Source organism: Ctenopharyngodon idella, chromosome 2 (assembly GCF_019924925.1).
Source record: "Ctenopharyngodon idella isolate HZGC_01 chromosome 2, HZGC01, whole genome shotgun sequence".
Classification (NCBI taxonomy): domain Eukaryota; kingdom Metazoa; phylum Chordata; class Actinopteri; order Cypriniformes; family Xenocyprididae; genus Ctenopharyngodon; species Ctenopharyngodon idella.
The window spans coordinates 17,729,514-17,744,969 of record NC_067221.1 but is presented as its reverse complement, the minus strand read 5'-3'; the positions used below and the strand labels follow the sequence as shown (position 1 = coordinate 17,744,969).

Sequence of the window (15,456 nt, the reverse complement as noted above, 5' to 3'; positions counted from 1 at the left end):
ATATGAAGACAGTATATGTACAATATGCGTCACATGACTAAACATGCGTCATCGTTTTCAAATACCTCAATTTTTACAGTCCACACTACAACATGAAACGGTGTTTTAAATGTATCCACTTTGAAGAGCATCTTCAAAAATCTCCTTTTTTCCACAGGACAAAAACGGCTGTCTCAGTGTCGACAGAAAACCAAAACAAAGAGAAAAAGATTCAAATGTATCCGGATTAATGTAGACGTAGCCAGAAAGCAACAATTCAATGGAGCTATCATTGTCACCTGATCAGAGTCCAACGTAACCCTTAGGCCCAGTTTGGCCATGCCATCCTCTTTGAGAAGTTTGAGGTGAGGGCACAGGGCCATGCAGAAAGCCCTTGCCACGTTCTCGGCGAGTCGGCTGTGGTCTGCGGGATCACTCAGGCCATTGGTCTGGTCCTCGCTTCGTAGGAAGAACACCTGAGCAAACAACACATTTAATATACAGAGCAAAATGGACAGTTGTATCATTTGACGAAAGAAGATTTGTTTTTGTCCATACTATGAGTCACTGTAGAGTCCAAAACAACATTGGAGCCCACTGACTTTTATTGTATGGACAAAAAAAGAATTTGTGTGTTTCACATTAGAAAGTCATACAGATTTGAAATGTCATTACAATAGAATTCATAACATTAAATGAAGATGAATAATGACAAATGATGAGTAATACCTCTGTCCAACGGATGACTTTCCCATTGGCTTTATACTCTGAGCCATGGAAGATCTTAACGCTGGTGACTGACTCCATGGATTTTCCATCAATGGGGCTGATCACTCTTAATACAAGAAAAGTACATAGGTGAGATGAGAATGATTTTTGTTAGTGACAGGTCAACAGCATTTACCCAGCTCCAGAACCTGGGATTGAATATTTCCCTTTGTAAACAGGTTTTTTGATGCACACACACACATACAGTGATAAGTCAAAATATTATGACCAGTCACAGGGGAAGTGAATATCGTTGATCATTTCCTAACAAGGCCACATATTAAGGTCTGGGTAGATTAGATGGCAAGCAAACAATCAGTTCTCGTAATCAACGTGTTGGATGCAGGAATAAAAATCTGAGCGACTTTGACAAGGGCCAAATTGTTATGGCAAGGCAACTGGGTAAGTTGGTCAGCAGTGGTGAGAATTTACCAACAGTGGTCCGAGGAGATACAAACCACAAACAGGTACTGGGACACCTGTTTCTGTGGGAATTTTTGCTCATTCATCCAGTAGAGCATTTGTGAGGTCAGGCACTGATGTTGGCCGAGAAGGCCTGGCTCGCAATCTCCGTTCCAGTTCTTCCCAAAGGTGTTTAATGGGGTTGAGGTCAGGGCTCTGTGCGGGCCAGTCAAGTTCTTCCACACTAAACTAATCCAACCATGTCTTTATGGACCTTGCTTTGTGCAGGGCACAGTCATGCTAGAACAGAAACAGGCCTTCCCCAAACTGTTCCCACAAAGTTGGAAGCATTGTCCAAAATGTCTTGGTATGCTGAAGCATTAAGATTTCTCTTCACTGGAAGCGGCCTAGCCTAACCACTGAAAAACAGCCCCATACAATAATACGTCCTCCACCAAACTTTACAGTTGGCACAATGCAGTCAGGCAGGTAATGTTCTCCTGGGATCTGCCAAACCCAGTTTCACCCATCACACAGCCAAACAGAGAAGCGTGATTCGTCACTCCACAGAACACGTTTCCACTGCTCCACTGAGTCTGGTAGCGGTGTGCTTTACACCACTCCAGCCGACGCTTTGGCATTGTACTTGGTGATTTGAGGCTTGCACGCAGCTGCTCGGCCATGGAAACCCATTCCATGAAGCTTCCCGCCGCACAGTTTTTGTGCTGATATTAATGCCAGTGGAAGTTTGCAATTCTTCAGCTAAGGAATTAGCAGAGCACTGGTGACTTTTATGCACCATGCACCTCAGCACTCGGTGACTCAACAGTACTCTGTGACTATACGTGGTCTTCTGCTTTGTGGCTGATACCATTTACAGTTGACCGTGGAATATCTAGCAGGCATGAAATTTCACAAACTGACTTATTACAAAAGGTGACATCCGATCACTGTATGCTTGAATTCACTGAGCTCTTCAAAACGAGCCATTTTTTCACAAACATTTGTAAATGCAGACTGCATGGCTAGTAATTTATGTGTGCAAAAAAATACCATTTTTAAAATCTTTGGGAGTCTGCAGCCTGCATTTACTGCTAAACGCTGTACATGATGCGAAATTAAGATAGCAGCACACTCCATTAAACAAGCGTGGATCATTATTTGATGCGAATGCTCTTCTTAAATTAGGTTTTAGGGAATGGTGTCAGTAAACTTGTGAAGAGAAAGAGTAATTTTTTGTTGTCTGCTCACCCCTTGTTGACGTTGTGGTCATCGTCGACCCACTGGATATGGACGTGCTCCTGGTTCTCATCCTGATCAGCTTTCCCACAGACAATACTGAAATCTTTCATCTCTCTCAGGGCTTGCCGTAAGGCCTCCATCGTTTCAGCTGTAATCTGCACCATCACGCCATCTGGGGCACAAGCATTCAGCGTTACTACAGTAGCACACAAATCGGCACAACATTTTACAATGCTAAGTGGAAAGCACATTAAATTAGAATCAGGTGGTACAAAAAGTACAATTCAGCCTGACTGTGACTCTTTGTTGAATGTCACTGTTAACCCCTTACACCCTGAAGGCATTTTTAATGATTTCAAGTGGCATAGTTAAAAGTAATGACTCTCCAAAACAAAGGTATAATCAAGTACATGCTCTCATTTGATAGAAACCCTTTGAAATTTTGAAGAAAATAGATTGATCATATTTGGGGGTTCTTATGTTCCAAAACTTCTGAGAAAACCTCAGACAAAGTGAGGTAATTAATTGATTTATTTTGTTATTATTTGTTCTTGACATGCTGACAATTAGAAAGTATATATGATAGGTCATATACAATCAAGTTTGGGCTTGTTCACAATCATGTCAACTGCATCTGGGCCACATTTTGTGTTGATATCTCAAAGCAATTAAAAGTTATAGGACTGATTTCAACATAGTAGACTTTTTATCAAACTCCAAAAACTATGTTTTACTGCCAAGTAGAAAGCACTTTAAATTAGAATCAGTTGGAACAAAAAGTACAATTCAGCCAGACTGGGACTTTGGTCAATGTTAAAAGGGAGATTATGTCCAGTTTAGACATTGTTCCAGGGGGATCAGATGCCCTACATTTAGAGAAAGTGGTTGCAAATGTCTTCTGTTATACCTTCCACAATGCTGGTCTTAGCTAAGTAGCCCGATGAAGCCTTCAAAGCCCCGCTGAACACAAAGAAGGAGGCACCAGTCACTAAAAGAGGGATAAAAGGAAATAAATACTTCAAAAACATATTTTATTCATGCAATATTACTCATTTACTTTTGAATGAAATAGAACTCAGTGGCCAAAGATTTTTTTCAGTGTACTTTAATTTCATTAATTTATCAACATATCATAATTCATTCAATGACATCTTTTAATCGAGTATTTTTTATATTTTTGAAAGTCTCTTATGCTCATAAAGGCTGCATTTCTTTTTTATTAAAACTGCAGTAAAACTGTACTATTGTGAAATATTATTACAATTTTAAACTTTTCTATTTGAATGCATTTTAGAAAAAATAATTTATTCCTGTGATGCAAAGCTGAATTTTCAGCAGCCATTGTCACATGATCCTTCAGAAATCATTCTAATATGCTGATTTGGGTCTCAAGAAACATTTCTGATTAGTATCAATGTTTTATGAAAACCGTGATGCATTTTTTATGATTCTTTAATTAGTAGAATGTTCAAAAGAAAACAATTTATTTGAAATTTAAATCTTTTGTAACATTATAAATGTCTATTCTGTCACATTTGATCAATGTAATGCAATATAAGTTGACCCCAAACTTTAAAATGATAGTGTGAATATTCTGAGTGAAATCTTTGGGTGCGGCTTCAAAGTTTCATTTGCAAATGCAAGTAATCGTGCCGCACCTTTGCGAGGCTGGTGATGAATACTGATGGCCTGCGTCTGGTAGTTACCATCATCGTTCTGAACACAGACAAGATGGGAATCCGCCCTCTCATTGAAGCATGCGCCCATTGCCAGAACGTGCTCATTGGACTTATTCATTGCCTTCATGAGCTGATAAAAGAGAGAGCCAAAAGAAAACTTGTCATGACTTTCCAAAGTTTCGCATAATCCTAAAACTTAATTATGTTTTTAAGAGTTTATAAGTCCTAGATGAGTGAAAGACAGCTTTTTAAAGACAGAAGAGAGTAAGTCACAAGGCAGCCAAGGCTTTAAATAATCCTCGCCATGTCAAAGGTCTGCCACTAGAAGTTCTGTTCCGTCAAACGCTTTTCAAACACAAGCTAAATACCCAAAGTCTTCAACGACTTGAAAAAATGACAGAGACAAGCTGTTGTCAATGCTTCGCTTGTTTCATGGGACATTGGTCATGAATCTGCTATGCTCGCTGTTACTCATGCTGTTCCACATAAATCTCACATGCATTCTATTGGAAATTTGTTGCCATTCAACAACTAAAAAGAAGCTTTGTTATAGAAATTCAAGTAGCGTCTCTGTGGCATGTTCTCCATGTCCTTCATTCACCTCATTGTAACGGTTGCTCGGTATCTTGATGCACGTTTTCCTCACTTCCATGTCCACCACCAGCCCCTTCACCACTGGCAACGTGTACTGGTAATTTCTGAAGTCCTGTAGACATGTGGGAAAAGTCAAACCCCATCAGATGACTTGGCATGGGTTCATATTGACAGTTAGCCATGTGCAAAAAGCAGAAGTGAAATAAGATTACTTACTGCCAGCAAGTTCATGATGGTATGACCGGTTTCTCCAAAAAGCGGTTTTCTGAAGCGAACGCTAAACAGTGGGCAGGGGTAGACTGCAACACAAGTGCATGATAAGAACACGCCAGGATACCACAACAAGTCATGCTATTCAAATCAGCAGCTAACAATAAGCTCCTTCACACTCCAAAGGCCCCTTTAATGTAATAGGGAAATTACTTTAATGTAAAAATCGGTTAAACATGAGACTAGAACCGTACATGATGCTTTTAAGTGAGAATGCCTGCATGTCATGGCTGAGGATTCATGGCTGAGTTGAGAAGCTCAGCGGGAAACACACTGTTAATATATTCTATCTCCACAGGAGGCAGTGCTTACGAATTAGTGCAGAGAAATTCTCTGCGTGAGAAGAGAGCACAGAAAAAGACATTTTCTGCATTGTTGTTTCCTAAACAGCTCTTCTACAGGCAACCGAAAGCATTCTCACTATCCTGTAAGTGTACACCTCACGGTGTCAAAAGGTCAAAGATACAATATAAACTACAGGAACAATCCAGATCTTCCAACATCCTACACCGCTAAACCATTAAACAAGCTTAAACATCAAATCACAAACTCACATCGGTATTCCGCCCCTAGGCGGAGCATGAGTCGGATGGGAAAGACCTTGGCCCAGGGGGTCTCCCACTTCTGCACCAGGATGCCAAAGAGGTAGGGCGGATTAGGCAACGGCAGGTCCTGCAGGGTCTGGAAGGTGGGGCTGATGTAAAGGAAGCCGCCGTGCTCCTTGCTACCCAGGAAGCTCTGAGTGAAGAAGGAGTGGCCCAGGTGACTTAACACATTTCCTGCACAGAAGAAGTGTGGGATTAGATCAAGTTCAACCACTATATTTTCATGCTTAAGCTGTTTTTACTTAGATAAAAGGTGAAAATAAACTTGCTATACACATTTGCAGAAATTCCTGAACCTACTAAGTACATGTAGTTCATTATTATTACACAGTACTTAAATGTATAATTACACAGTAACATGGACACCTTAAAATGAAGTGTAACCTAATGCTGTTAATAATAATAAATTTAATATGTTTGAACTGTTGTAGTCCAATAGTCATTTAGTTATTATTGTACCAAAAAGCAGAAATAATATAATTTAAAATCAATTTTGGTTATCAGACAATAATATCTATACCCAGAAAGCAGTGAAATGAAAATGGGATTAAAACAAACATCCAAGATGGTGGACAGACTGTAATGAAATGTCAATTATGAATATATTTTATTTAATAGAAGAAAAGTTGCACCTAATTACAAATAGGCTGTTAATATTTTTCATGAATCATATCATTAGCTTAGCAACATGTGTTAATCTAGTACAACTATTTGTGAGACATACAAAGATGCTGCCTATGTAGTGTAAAGGTCTAGTCACATTAGCAAAACTTCTGATGAATTTCGCAGGCATTGTCAATAGTGCAGCGATGTATGAAGCACAGCCCACACAAGCATATTTCTATCAGTCAACGCTGCAAATTCACGAGTCCAATTTGAACCTGATGCGGAATCAGCATGGGAAACGAAATTCCTGATTGCATGGAATCCTGTTGAAAATTAAACCATGAAATTTCAACCATGAAAATTTGCAGAACAATGGTAAATGTGACTGCACATTTTTGAAGCTTACTAGGTTTTAGAATAGTACTAATGACTATAACTCATTATGTTTCACTTCAAAAGAACAAAAAACTCATGAGAGTTTCTCAGCATTAGCCACTATGTAAGCTGATGGCCAGTGAATCTGGCCAGACAGATAACATTCTTTTACTGAACATGCTGAATTGGCCTCCACACGTCCTACATTAGGCTCACAGGGAATGCTTTCAGAGTACTGTTTGTGGTTGAATCCATTGACCTGAAGTATGACTGGGTCTCAAGGATTGTGTCTGGAAAACAATTTCTGCTGAAGTGGATCCTGAATGCCACCGGGGCCAGCAGCCTCATTTTACCTTTAAGAGCCTCTTGGCAGAACGGTCTAATTTTATCTATGTAGGCCTTGCTCTCATTTTGTCTGGATCAGTTTACCAGAACAGGCCCCCTGGTGGAGGCGTATCAGTTTACCTGTGAGAGCCTCCCGGTACAGCTGGACGAAGTGGCTGAAGACGTCCTTGGGAATGGTTTTCTCATCAGGGAGGCACTGTAGAAGCACTACAACCTCGGCCTGGCCCACGGCATGCATACCCTTTGTTGTCATATACCAGCACTTCCTATTTACATCTTCACACAAAGATGGCATAAAAGACTGTCATGGCTCATGGGAATTTCTGTAATTCCACAAGAATGACACTATCTACAAAACGTACAGCTAACAGTTACGTTCAACTACACATCTAGCCAATGAAAATGAAAGATAAGTAAATGCTACAATTTGACTAAGAAATGGATGTTTCTTTAACTTCAGGCATATTTACATAACCATTTAAATATGTATTGTGTGTAAATGGTTTATATACATTACCGTTCAAAAGTTTGGGGTCAGTAAGAAAGATTTGTTTTTGAAAAAATTTATACTTTTATTCAACAAGGATGCATTTAACAGATCAAAAAGACATTTATAATGTTACAAAAGATTTCTATTTCACATACTTGCTGTTCTTTTGAACTTTCCTGAAAAATTTAACAAAAACATATCATGGTTTCCACAAAAATATTAAGCAGCAGCAGTGTTTTCAACTTTTATAATAAGAAGAAATGTCTATGGGCAAACATGCCCATAGTTAAAGAAACACCCATGAATTAGCATTTCTCAAAAAATTCACTCCATTAGCATTATATTAAATCTAAACTGGAGAGAACATCTAGCAAGGAGTGGCTCACTCACAATTGACCAGTTTGACCATGGCCAGCAGGTTGGCATTAAGGACAAACACGAGGGGATCAGGGCCGCCCTCCTCAAGCTGCTGCATCAGCACAATCTCAGAAGGCCTTTCCTCCACAGCATAGTCTGCAGACAAGACAAACAATATCATTAATGTAACTAGCAACAAACTGATCCATGACAGTTTCTGTTCACTTTCCTCTCATGGTACAACCCAGATGAGGAACCAACCCCATGAAAGCCGTCCCTTAGCATGAGTGGTGGAGACATAAGCAGAAACATAGATATACGCACACAGACAAGCACAAACAAGCACCAATACTCATATTTAGAAGAGTGGAGGCAGCTGAATGGTGAGGATGGGCAAGCACCTGTGATGTGGCCTCCCGTACCTCCTTTGACGCCTGTGGAGATGAGGATGGGAGGAAGTCCGTCCTCTGGGATCAGACTGAGAGAGCTGCCCACAGGGCTGGCGGTCGAGGCTCCAGTGGCACGGGCCATCTACAGCAGCGGAAAAAACACAAATTCATGACTGTAACATAACATGATTGTCTCATCATGAGCACCATGATCGAAATGAGCCTTTGCCTGAAAAAAAAAACTCCATATTAGAGATTAATTGAAACACAGTTTATCGAGCCTGAATGGAACAAAGTAAATTGTCACCTCAGAAGCACTGGCTCCTGAGGATTTGTTTGAGTATTGGGACGCTGCCACAGGCTCTGAGGGGTTGGGGTTTGCCGGCGGCCCTTTAGAAGAGTCTGTAGCTTCCCCGTTGGGTAGAATACCATCAGCAAACCAAACCCTTCTTTGCTCTCGAGGAAGAGAACCTGGAAGTACACGCACACGGTGAGGCTTGAGAACAGCTAACTCTGGACTTTAAATGATAAACAGCCTGAAAAGCAGTGTTCAAATCCAAAGTAGAGTTAAGGGACCTGTCACATATAAGAACAAACAAAAAATGGTCAAATTACTGCTCTGACATAATGTGATTTTTTTTTTTTTTTTTTTTTTTATCCAATTTTTCATCAGTGATCTGAAATTGATTTGCTGTGACAGGAAGTTCTAAGCACATGTAAGGCGCTTAAGATACTAAATTATCTCCGTGTTAATGGGAGAGTTCACATAAAAATGAAGATTCTTTCATCATTTACTCATGCTCATGTTGTTTCAAATCTGTATGACTTTCTTCTGTGAATCACAAAAGAAGATATAGTAAAGAATATTGGTAACTAGGGGTGTCACATTATACTGGTATTGACGATAACCATGATATTAAAAAAATTAAATATTGCTAGGTGGCAGTAGTGCACCATAAAACAAAAAAAGAAGAAAATAATGCAACGTGAAGCTACTACTGCTGAACAAAGTCATGTCAGAGGAGATTATTGTTATTGCCACTATAATCATGTAGTAAAAATATGACATCGTGACAGCCCTAAAGAATTTTGTTGACCATTGCCTTCCATTGTAGACAATAAAAACTGAGAAAAACATTTCTTAAAATATTTTCTTTTAAGTTCCACAAACAAAAGAGAGACATTTTTCAAACAGGTTTGGAACGACATGAAAGTGAGTCAGTGATGACAGAATTTTAGGAAATGACAGGTTAGTGCACGATTAGGTTTGGGCAGTGGTTCCTAATCTTGGTCCAGGAGTACACCAGCACTGAACTTTATAGATGTCTCCCTAATCAAACACACCTGACCTCAAATATGTGTGTTAGGCAAGAGAGACATCAAAATGTGCAGAGTTGGGGGTACTTCAGGACCAGGGTTGGGAACCACTGGGTTAGGGTAAGTAAAGCTCCCACCAAACAGACCTAGAATGAAGTCTATGGGTTGGGGACCCCCAAAGAGCCCTGACACAATTTGAACACTGCTGAAAAGCCCCCAAAAATTCCACAATCTACAAATTAACAACATTTTATCCTGATACCAAATATCCTACAGACTTTACCTTCAGACCCTGGTTGTTTAAGGACACCAACAGGCACCATGACTGTTGGTGGTGGGGTGCTGAGTGCTCCTGATGCCTGGGCTTGCTGCAGAGGGGGAATTGTGGAGCAGTACTCAGCTGGGTTGTTGGGATTTGGGCTCTGGTTGCAACCACCTCCCATGTTCTCCCATGCTTGAGCTAATGAGTGAGTTCAAAGGATCTGGTTATACACAGTAAAACCCTAATTTCAAGTGTTTTACTTCTGTACAGAAGTGATTACTTCAGTATAAAGCTACTTTGAAACAAAGTCATTCTGTTCTTTACAATCCTTAAAATCTTTTAAAAAAATGTCCTGCAGAGAGGCTTCAAATTAACTTACAAAAACTCACCATAAAGATTATATATTAATGAAAACTACAGTACATTAGCACCGTTTTAAAAATTAAAAAAAGGGTGAAATGTAACCACAACTTCTGTTAAGTGATTCAATTTGGGAAACTGAGGTACAAAAACTCCCAACCTATAGAGGGAAATTTATAACTATTCCTATGAGTTTTCATATCACTCACCATTCATGAGTGCACGGTGGCAGGTAACACAAACCCTTGCTTCTTTCCTGTCCATGTACATCAGCCTGCTTTTTAGACTACAACAAGCAGCACAGAACACCTGGCCAAAAACACATCACAAACACATTTGCTTTGATAAAAACAATCCTTACCAAAAAATAAGGCATAATAAATGAGACATCATAAAACAATGGAAAGAAACTATATGAACCAGTCATGACTCGTGAACCAGTTCCCAGGACAAGGACGTGGTCTTGAACGTTCACAGTTCTGTCAGATTAAACCACTTTACACCACAGCTACATTTCATTTTCACTCAGTTCTTTTCAATTGTTCTTTCCAGCCCATGTCTGTAAAAATGTCATCACCGATGCAGCAGTTTATCACCAAGGGAAATTAAGGCATTATTCCAGCAGTCTTGCAGTTATTTTTGAGTGCTGCATCGACAACCATTTCTCCCTAAAGGAATCTGACGGCTTCACAGGTTTAGAGCTGCCCGACAATTACCCATACTTCCTTGAAATTCTGCTCTCTCATTGTAATGCAGCATCCCACTAGCTGACTCAAAACAGCTTGATTCTGGTCGAGGATGTCACACGCAACTACTTTTCCAGAAATCTCACCCACTTCTGTCGAGGGCCTGTCGCATTTATGGATTAAGAATAGAAGTGGGGTATGACAGATAAAACGAATGAAGCTTATGACTAAAAATTGCCTGAAACTCTAGTGGATGCCAGCCTTAAAGTGTTATGGCTATCAAAACGTTATATTAAATAGTTACAACATCATGAGATAAAGTAGAAACGAATTGGTCTGCAGGAGGTGAGACAAACTTATATTCCGCTTGAGCTTCCAACTTGCTAGAAGCCAACATTAAATTGATTTTTAATTTCTGAGGAGTGCTGCTTGCCCATGCAAAACTCACTGCCACAATGCAAGGATGTTGTGGCCTGTTGCCATTGCTGTGCTATGCGGTTATTAAGGTGTAATAAGAGGTTAAGCATGTTGCTATGTGGTTGCTAGGGTATTTTTAGTAGTTACCAAAAATTGCCTGAAACCGAGAAAGAGAGAAAAGTTAAAAGAGCCAAAGTTTAACATAAGCCGATTGCTTAAAAAAGTAACATGGCACCACTTCTCAAAAAGCTGCACGATTTAATATACCACAAACGAGTTAGAGTTTGTTAGTTAAATACTTGGATTAGGGATTTGATAATGAACAAAAGGGTTTACCTTGCCACAAGCCCGACAGTGATGTCTTCTTTTAGTAAAAGTGAACTTGACCTCGCACTTCATGCAAATGGGTGCTTGAGAGTCAGGAACCCAAACAGGAGCCACTTCCCCCAAGGAGCTGAAGGGTTTCTTAGAGAAGGCTCCCTGCTGGCCTGCCTGGAGATCATTGTCTGGACTCTCAGATGGGATGAGTAAGCCTGAAGAGCCATCTCCCTGCTCTCCATTCATTCGAACAACCCCAGACTCTGTTATTCCACAAGACGACTCAAGGACTCCTGTCATACTCTGTGGCTCCAGGTTCTTGTTCTTGCCAGTAGAGCCAAATTCATTCTTAACTTGGCTCGAGAGAGGCTGGGGAATCTGCAGCTTCAGACTAACAGGCTGTTTTGGGCGGGCACCACCGTAGGGAACGCTGACAGGCTGCAGCCGGCTGTTGTTGAGTTTGCCAGTTCTGCCAGATTCCACTCCTCGAACTGGATCACAACACTCTTGTTTGCTCTCCTCCATTTCTTTTTCCTCTGTCACAGAGTCCTCCTTTGAAGGGACTGCTGGCTGGCTGTGTGCATCTCCATCAAGGTCCACAATCAGACCATTGGACAGGGACTTCTCCGCCCCTGATGATTCAGAGTCTCCGTGAATCCCTTTGTGGTCATTCTCTAGTGTTTTCTTTTTCTCTTCCTGAATTGAAGCCCAGGTATTTTTCCCTGTACTTTCATTCTCAACCAGTCCACCATTCTGAAAGGCACCCTCATGATTCTCCCTCTCAAAATCCAGTTCTCCGTCACCATTCACTGATTTGTGCAATACTGCTTCCCCTTTCTGGGGATTACTTCCTTCTGGAAATACCAGATTACAGTCTCTCATTCTGACCTCATGGACAGGTGAACCACCTTCAGGCTTGATTGCCTCTATCTTAACACCATTCTTTAAAACAGGTGACCTATTCCCAGGTTCATCATGACCAGCACCACTTCCCTCATCGGTACCATTCCGCTCCATCTTAAGCTCACAAGTGTCCTTAACACTTTGCTGATCTGTAACAGCTTGACTTCTCTCATCATTGTTGGCCAGAAGGACGTCAGACCGGCCGCCTTGTCCAGGACTAGCTGGATAGCCGTTTTCCAGCACCACGCTGTTGGGGGCCGGCAAGTCTGCCAACTGCCCGTCAGTGCTCACCAGCTTGCCAATGTTGGGCTGCGGTAAAGGGGGACTATGAACATCTGCCGGCCGTTCTTCACTCCTGCCCTCTGGCTGTTGCCCCAGCCCCTGTTTCCCCTCTAACCTGGTGACCTCAGCCAAAGAGGGGCCATCTGACATCTGGGCATCCAGAAGAGGCTTGAAGCTGATAGGGCTATCCCTTGGGCTGAGGTCAGAGTGGGTCAGTGCCGGATTCAGGGAAAGGAGGTGTGACGGCGGGGCCAGAATTTGAGTCCACTTGGCATCCGAGAGAGTCGGCGTGTCCGTTTCATCTGAAAGGATGAAAAAAAAGAGCTCATTAGCTTCCTTTTTTGAGAAGATCGAAACAAACAGAAGATAAATTGAGAAATGAGGTCAGGCTAGATTGGAAAATGTTGAGGAAGTGGGCCAATCTGGTCATTGCCTTGGGATCCATCTGTCAAACTGACACATCAATGCTTTGGAATGTGGGCAGGCATTTCCTTTCTCTTACATACATCCAAGCGTGATCAAGCAGACACATACTCACACTGCTCTCCCTCTCTATTCAGCTTTCTTCTGGGGCCGTTTAATAGTTTTAAGTCTCCTTTCACCCCCATTAATCTGTCAAGATTAGTGTCTGAGAGGGGATGTACATTCGTTCCACAGTTCAATGGCGTCACTAACAGGGTGGCTGTGTGTGAGGCAAGTCTGTGTGGCTTTTAATGTTCTTTGTGGCAAACAGGACAAAGCAATCAATAAATTCCAAAGTCAATTTTATATGGCTGTGCACCAGCTGTTGTCCGCATATACCAGAACCGTGATCTAAATAATGCTAATTACAATTTCCTGCTATAACTCAAAATGCACATACAACCTTAACCTTGTAAATTGCATGTGCTTGACTGTGTGACACCAATTAAACAGTGTTCAGGAAAATCAGGGAGAGGCAGAAGTCCTGAGGGGAAATGCTAATTCAATTGACCCCATTTACACCACAGACTGTTGCCTCCAGCACAGCTACCTGCTTGTGCTAGCCATGCTGTGGACAGCTTGACTCAAGAGACAGTGCCAAACATTTGTTCTATTTATATCAGCACCTATGTTACTCTGCGTTCAGTTCATTGTGCTCTAATTCACCTGACCAAATGGGTTATCTGAAGATATGTAAACGTGCTGAGACTGAGAATATCTTTTGTTCTGTTGTACGGCCTCAGAACATCTCTGACTGTCAGAGCAAGTGCTTTATTCTTTCAAAGTTTTGCAAGTTAGCAGTTCTCTTTACCTTCATTCTGTTCAAACTCATCCAGCACCTTGTCCAGGTTAAAGGCCTCAGCCTGGAAGTAATTCTCCATGGGTCAAGAAACTCCACCCTGCCAAGTGATGTGTGAACCTGAAAGGGAAGTTGCCTTTTTCATAAGCACATAAATACAATACTTTCCACATGCACAGGAACACAGAGTGCTGACAAATTAAAACCTTACAAAAGTACAGTGAACTGTGAAAATCTTCCAGAGTCTGGTTGTAGATATGATTCAACAAAAAGTGATATTTTGTGATGCTTAGGACTGTGTTCGATACAATGATATGACGATGTATCATCACATACTACTACATCCTGAGAGCAATCACTAAGTTAAGTGGTCTAAACGTATTTATGTATATATATCATCTTTGTAGGGGTGGGCGATATGACCAAAATCTTATATCACAATAAGAGTAATTTTATTTCACGATAAATATCATGATATAGTTATTTTTGCTTTAAATAAGGTTTTTATATCATTCAAATTTTTATTGTAGAATTACAATAGAATATTGTAGAATATTTAAATTGTAGGAATAGACCTACCTGAAAAACTCCAAGCAGTAGAAATAAGAAATACTAGCCTACCTACATAAATTGTATAAAATATCAATGTATCAACGGATGTATCAAAAGTATCAATGGATTTTCAGAAATGCAATCTGAATAGGATTTCAAACCACATATGAACGTAGCTCGAAACGGATTTGTAAAAATCGCATTTCATTTTTTTTGCCGTTCACACTTGCTAAATCTGATCGGATTTCAATCGGATATGCACAAAAACCAGATTTGGACTGACACTCTGAACGTAGCCTATGAGCAGCAGCTTAATGTGCACGCATCTCTCAGACAGCGCTCAGCAACAGTCTCTCTGACAGTGCACGCAAATAGCGAAATGAGTTGTGTTTCGCTGCTTATTGCATTTCAACAGTTTAAAATCACTTGTTTCTAAACTTATGCAAAAAAACATATGCAAACGATAAGCTTTCGTGACCACACAGCACAGCAACATCACGTGAGCACAACTGCAACAGAGACAATAGTCCAAAATCTCTACCGGTTGACAAATTTCTACCTGCCAGTTTATCGCCTACCATAAAATGTTCATCCAATCATTGCATTCATTCTGATACAATGCCCTACCTGGGACATCACACGTCATCAGCGCATTTCATGCTATGCAGAGTTAGACAGACAAAACAATGAGCTTATGCTGCGTAATTTGGAAGAGATGGAACCAGTGGCGTTATACTCTGAGCGGTTTGTGACTCGAATTTATGCATTTCAATGGCAACACTAACAAAGCCAAAATGAATCTGCAGCAGTCAGGTGGTACAGGTCAGTTGTCTTTAAGTTGTTTATGTTGATTGTTATTGTAATGTTATGTGCTTTGAGAAATTAGGTAGTTTAACGCTGTCTCTAGTGAAGTTTTTTTTGCTCCCTGCTGTACCATTCATGTGCTTTGAAAGATGGGTGCCTTTGGAGGGCGCTCTGAAGGGATGGTGGGATCTTA

The 15,456-nt window shown here is 40.8% G+C and overlaps 1 protein-coding gene across 2 annotated transcripts in view; it reads right to left on the bottom strand.

Annotated features, from left to right (window-relative positions):
* Nucleotides 1–15,456, bottom strand: part of zfyve9a (zinc finger, FYVE domain containing 9a) — a 30,784-nt gene that overhangs the window by 6,396 nt on the left and 8,932 nt on the right. The window contains exons 3-18 of one of the 2 annotated variants that reach the window (XM_051880929.1): nt 13,920–14,027; nt 11,480–12,948; nt 10,250–10,349; nt 9,702–9,878; nt 8,409–8,572; nt 8,135–8,243; nt 7,746–7,868; nt 6,986–7,141; nt 5,489–5,713; nt 4,881–4,963; nt 4,672–4,776; nt 4,050–4,200; nt 3,299–3,379; nt 2,401–2,563; nt 709–814; nt 279–455 (exon numbers count right to left, since the gene is read on the bottom strand). In XM_051880929.1, coding sequence (XP_051736889.1) covers nt 279–455; nt 709–814; nt 2,401–2,563; nt 3,299–3,379; nt 4,050–4,200; nt 4,672–4,776; nt 4,881–4,963; nt 5,489–5,713; nt 6,986–7,141; nt 7,746–7,868; nt 8,135–8,243; nt 8,409–8,572; nt 9,702–9,878; nt 10,250–10,349; nt 11,480–12,948; nt 13,920–13,989 — 3,459 coding nt within the window. In that variant the 5' untranslated portion in view covers nt 13,990–14,027. Of the gene's footprint in view, nt 1–278; nt 456–708; nt 815–2,400; nt 2,564–3,298; nt 3,380–4,049; nt 4,201–4,671; nt 4,777–4,880; nt 4,964–5,488; nt 5,714–6,985; nt 7,142–7,745; nt 7,869–8,113; nt 8,244–8,408; nt 8,573–9,701; nt 9,879–10,249; nt 10,350–11,479; nt 12,949–13,919; nt 14,028–15,456 lie in introns of both variants that reach the window. The other variant, XM_051880922.1, reaches the window with a different exon arrangement.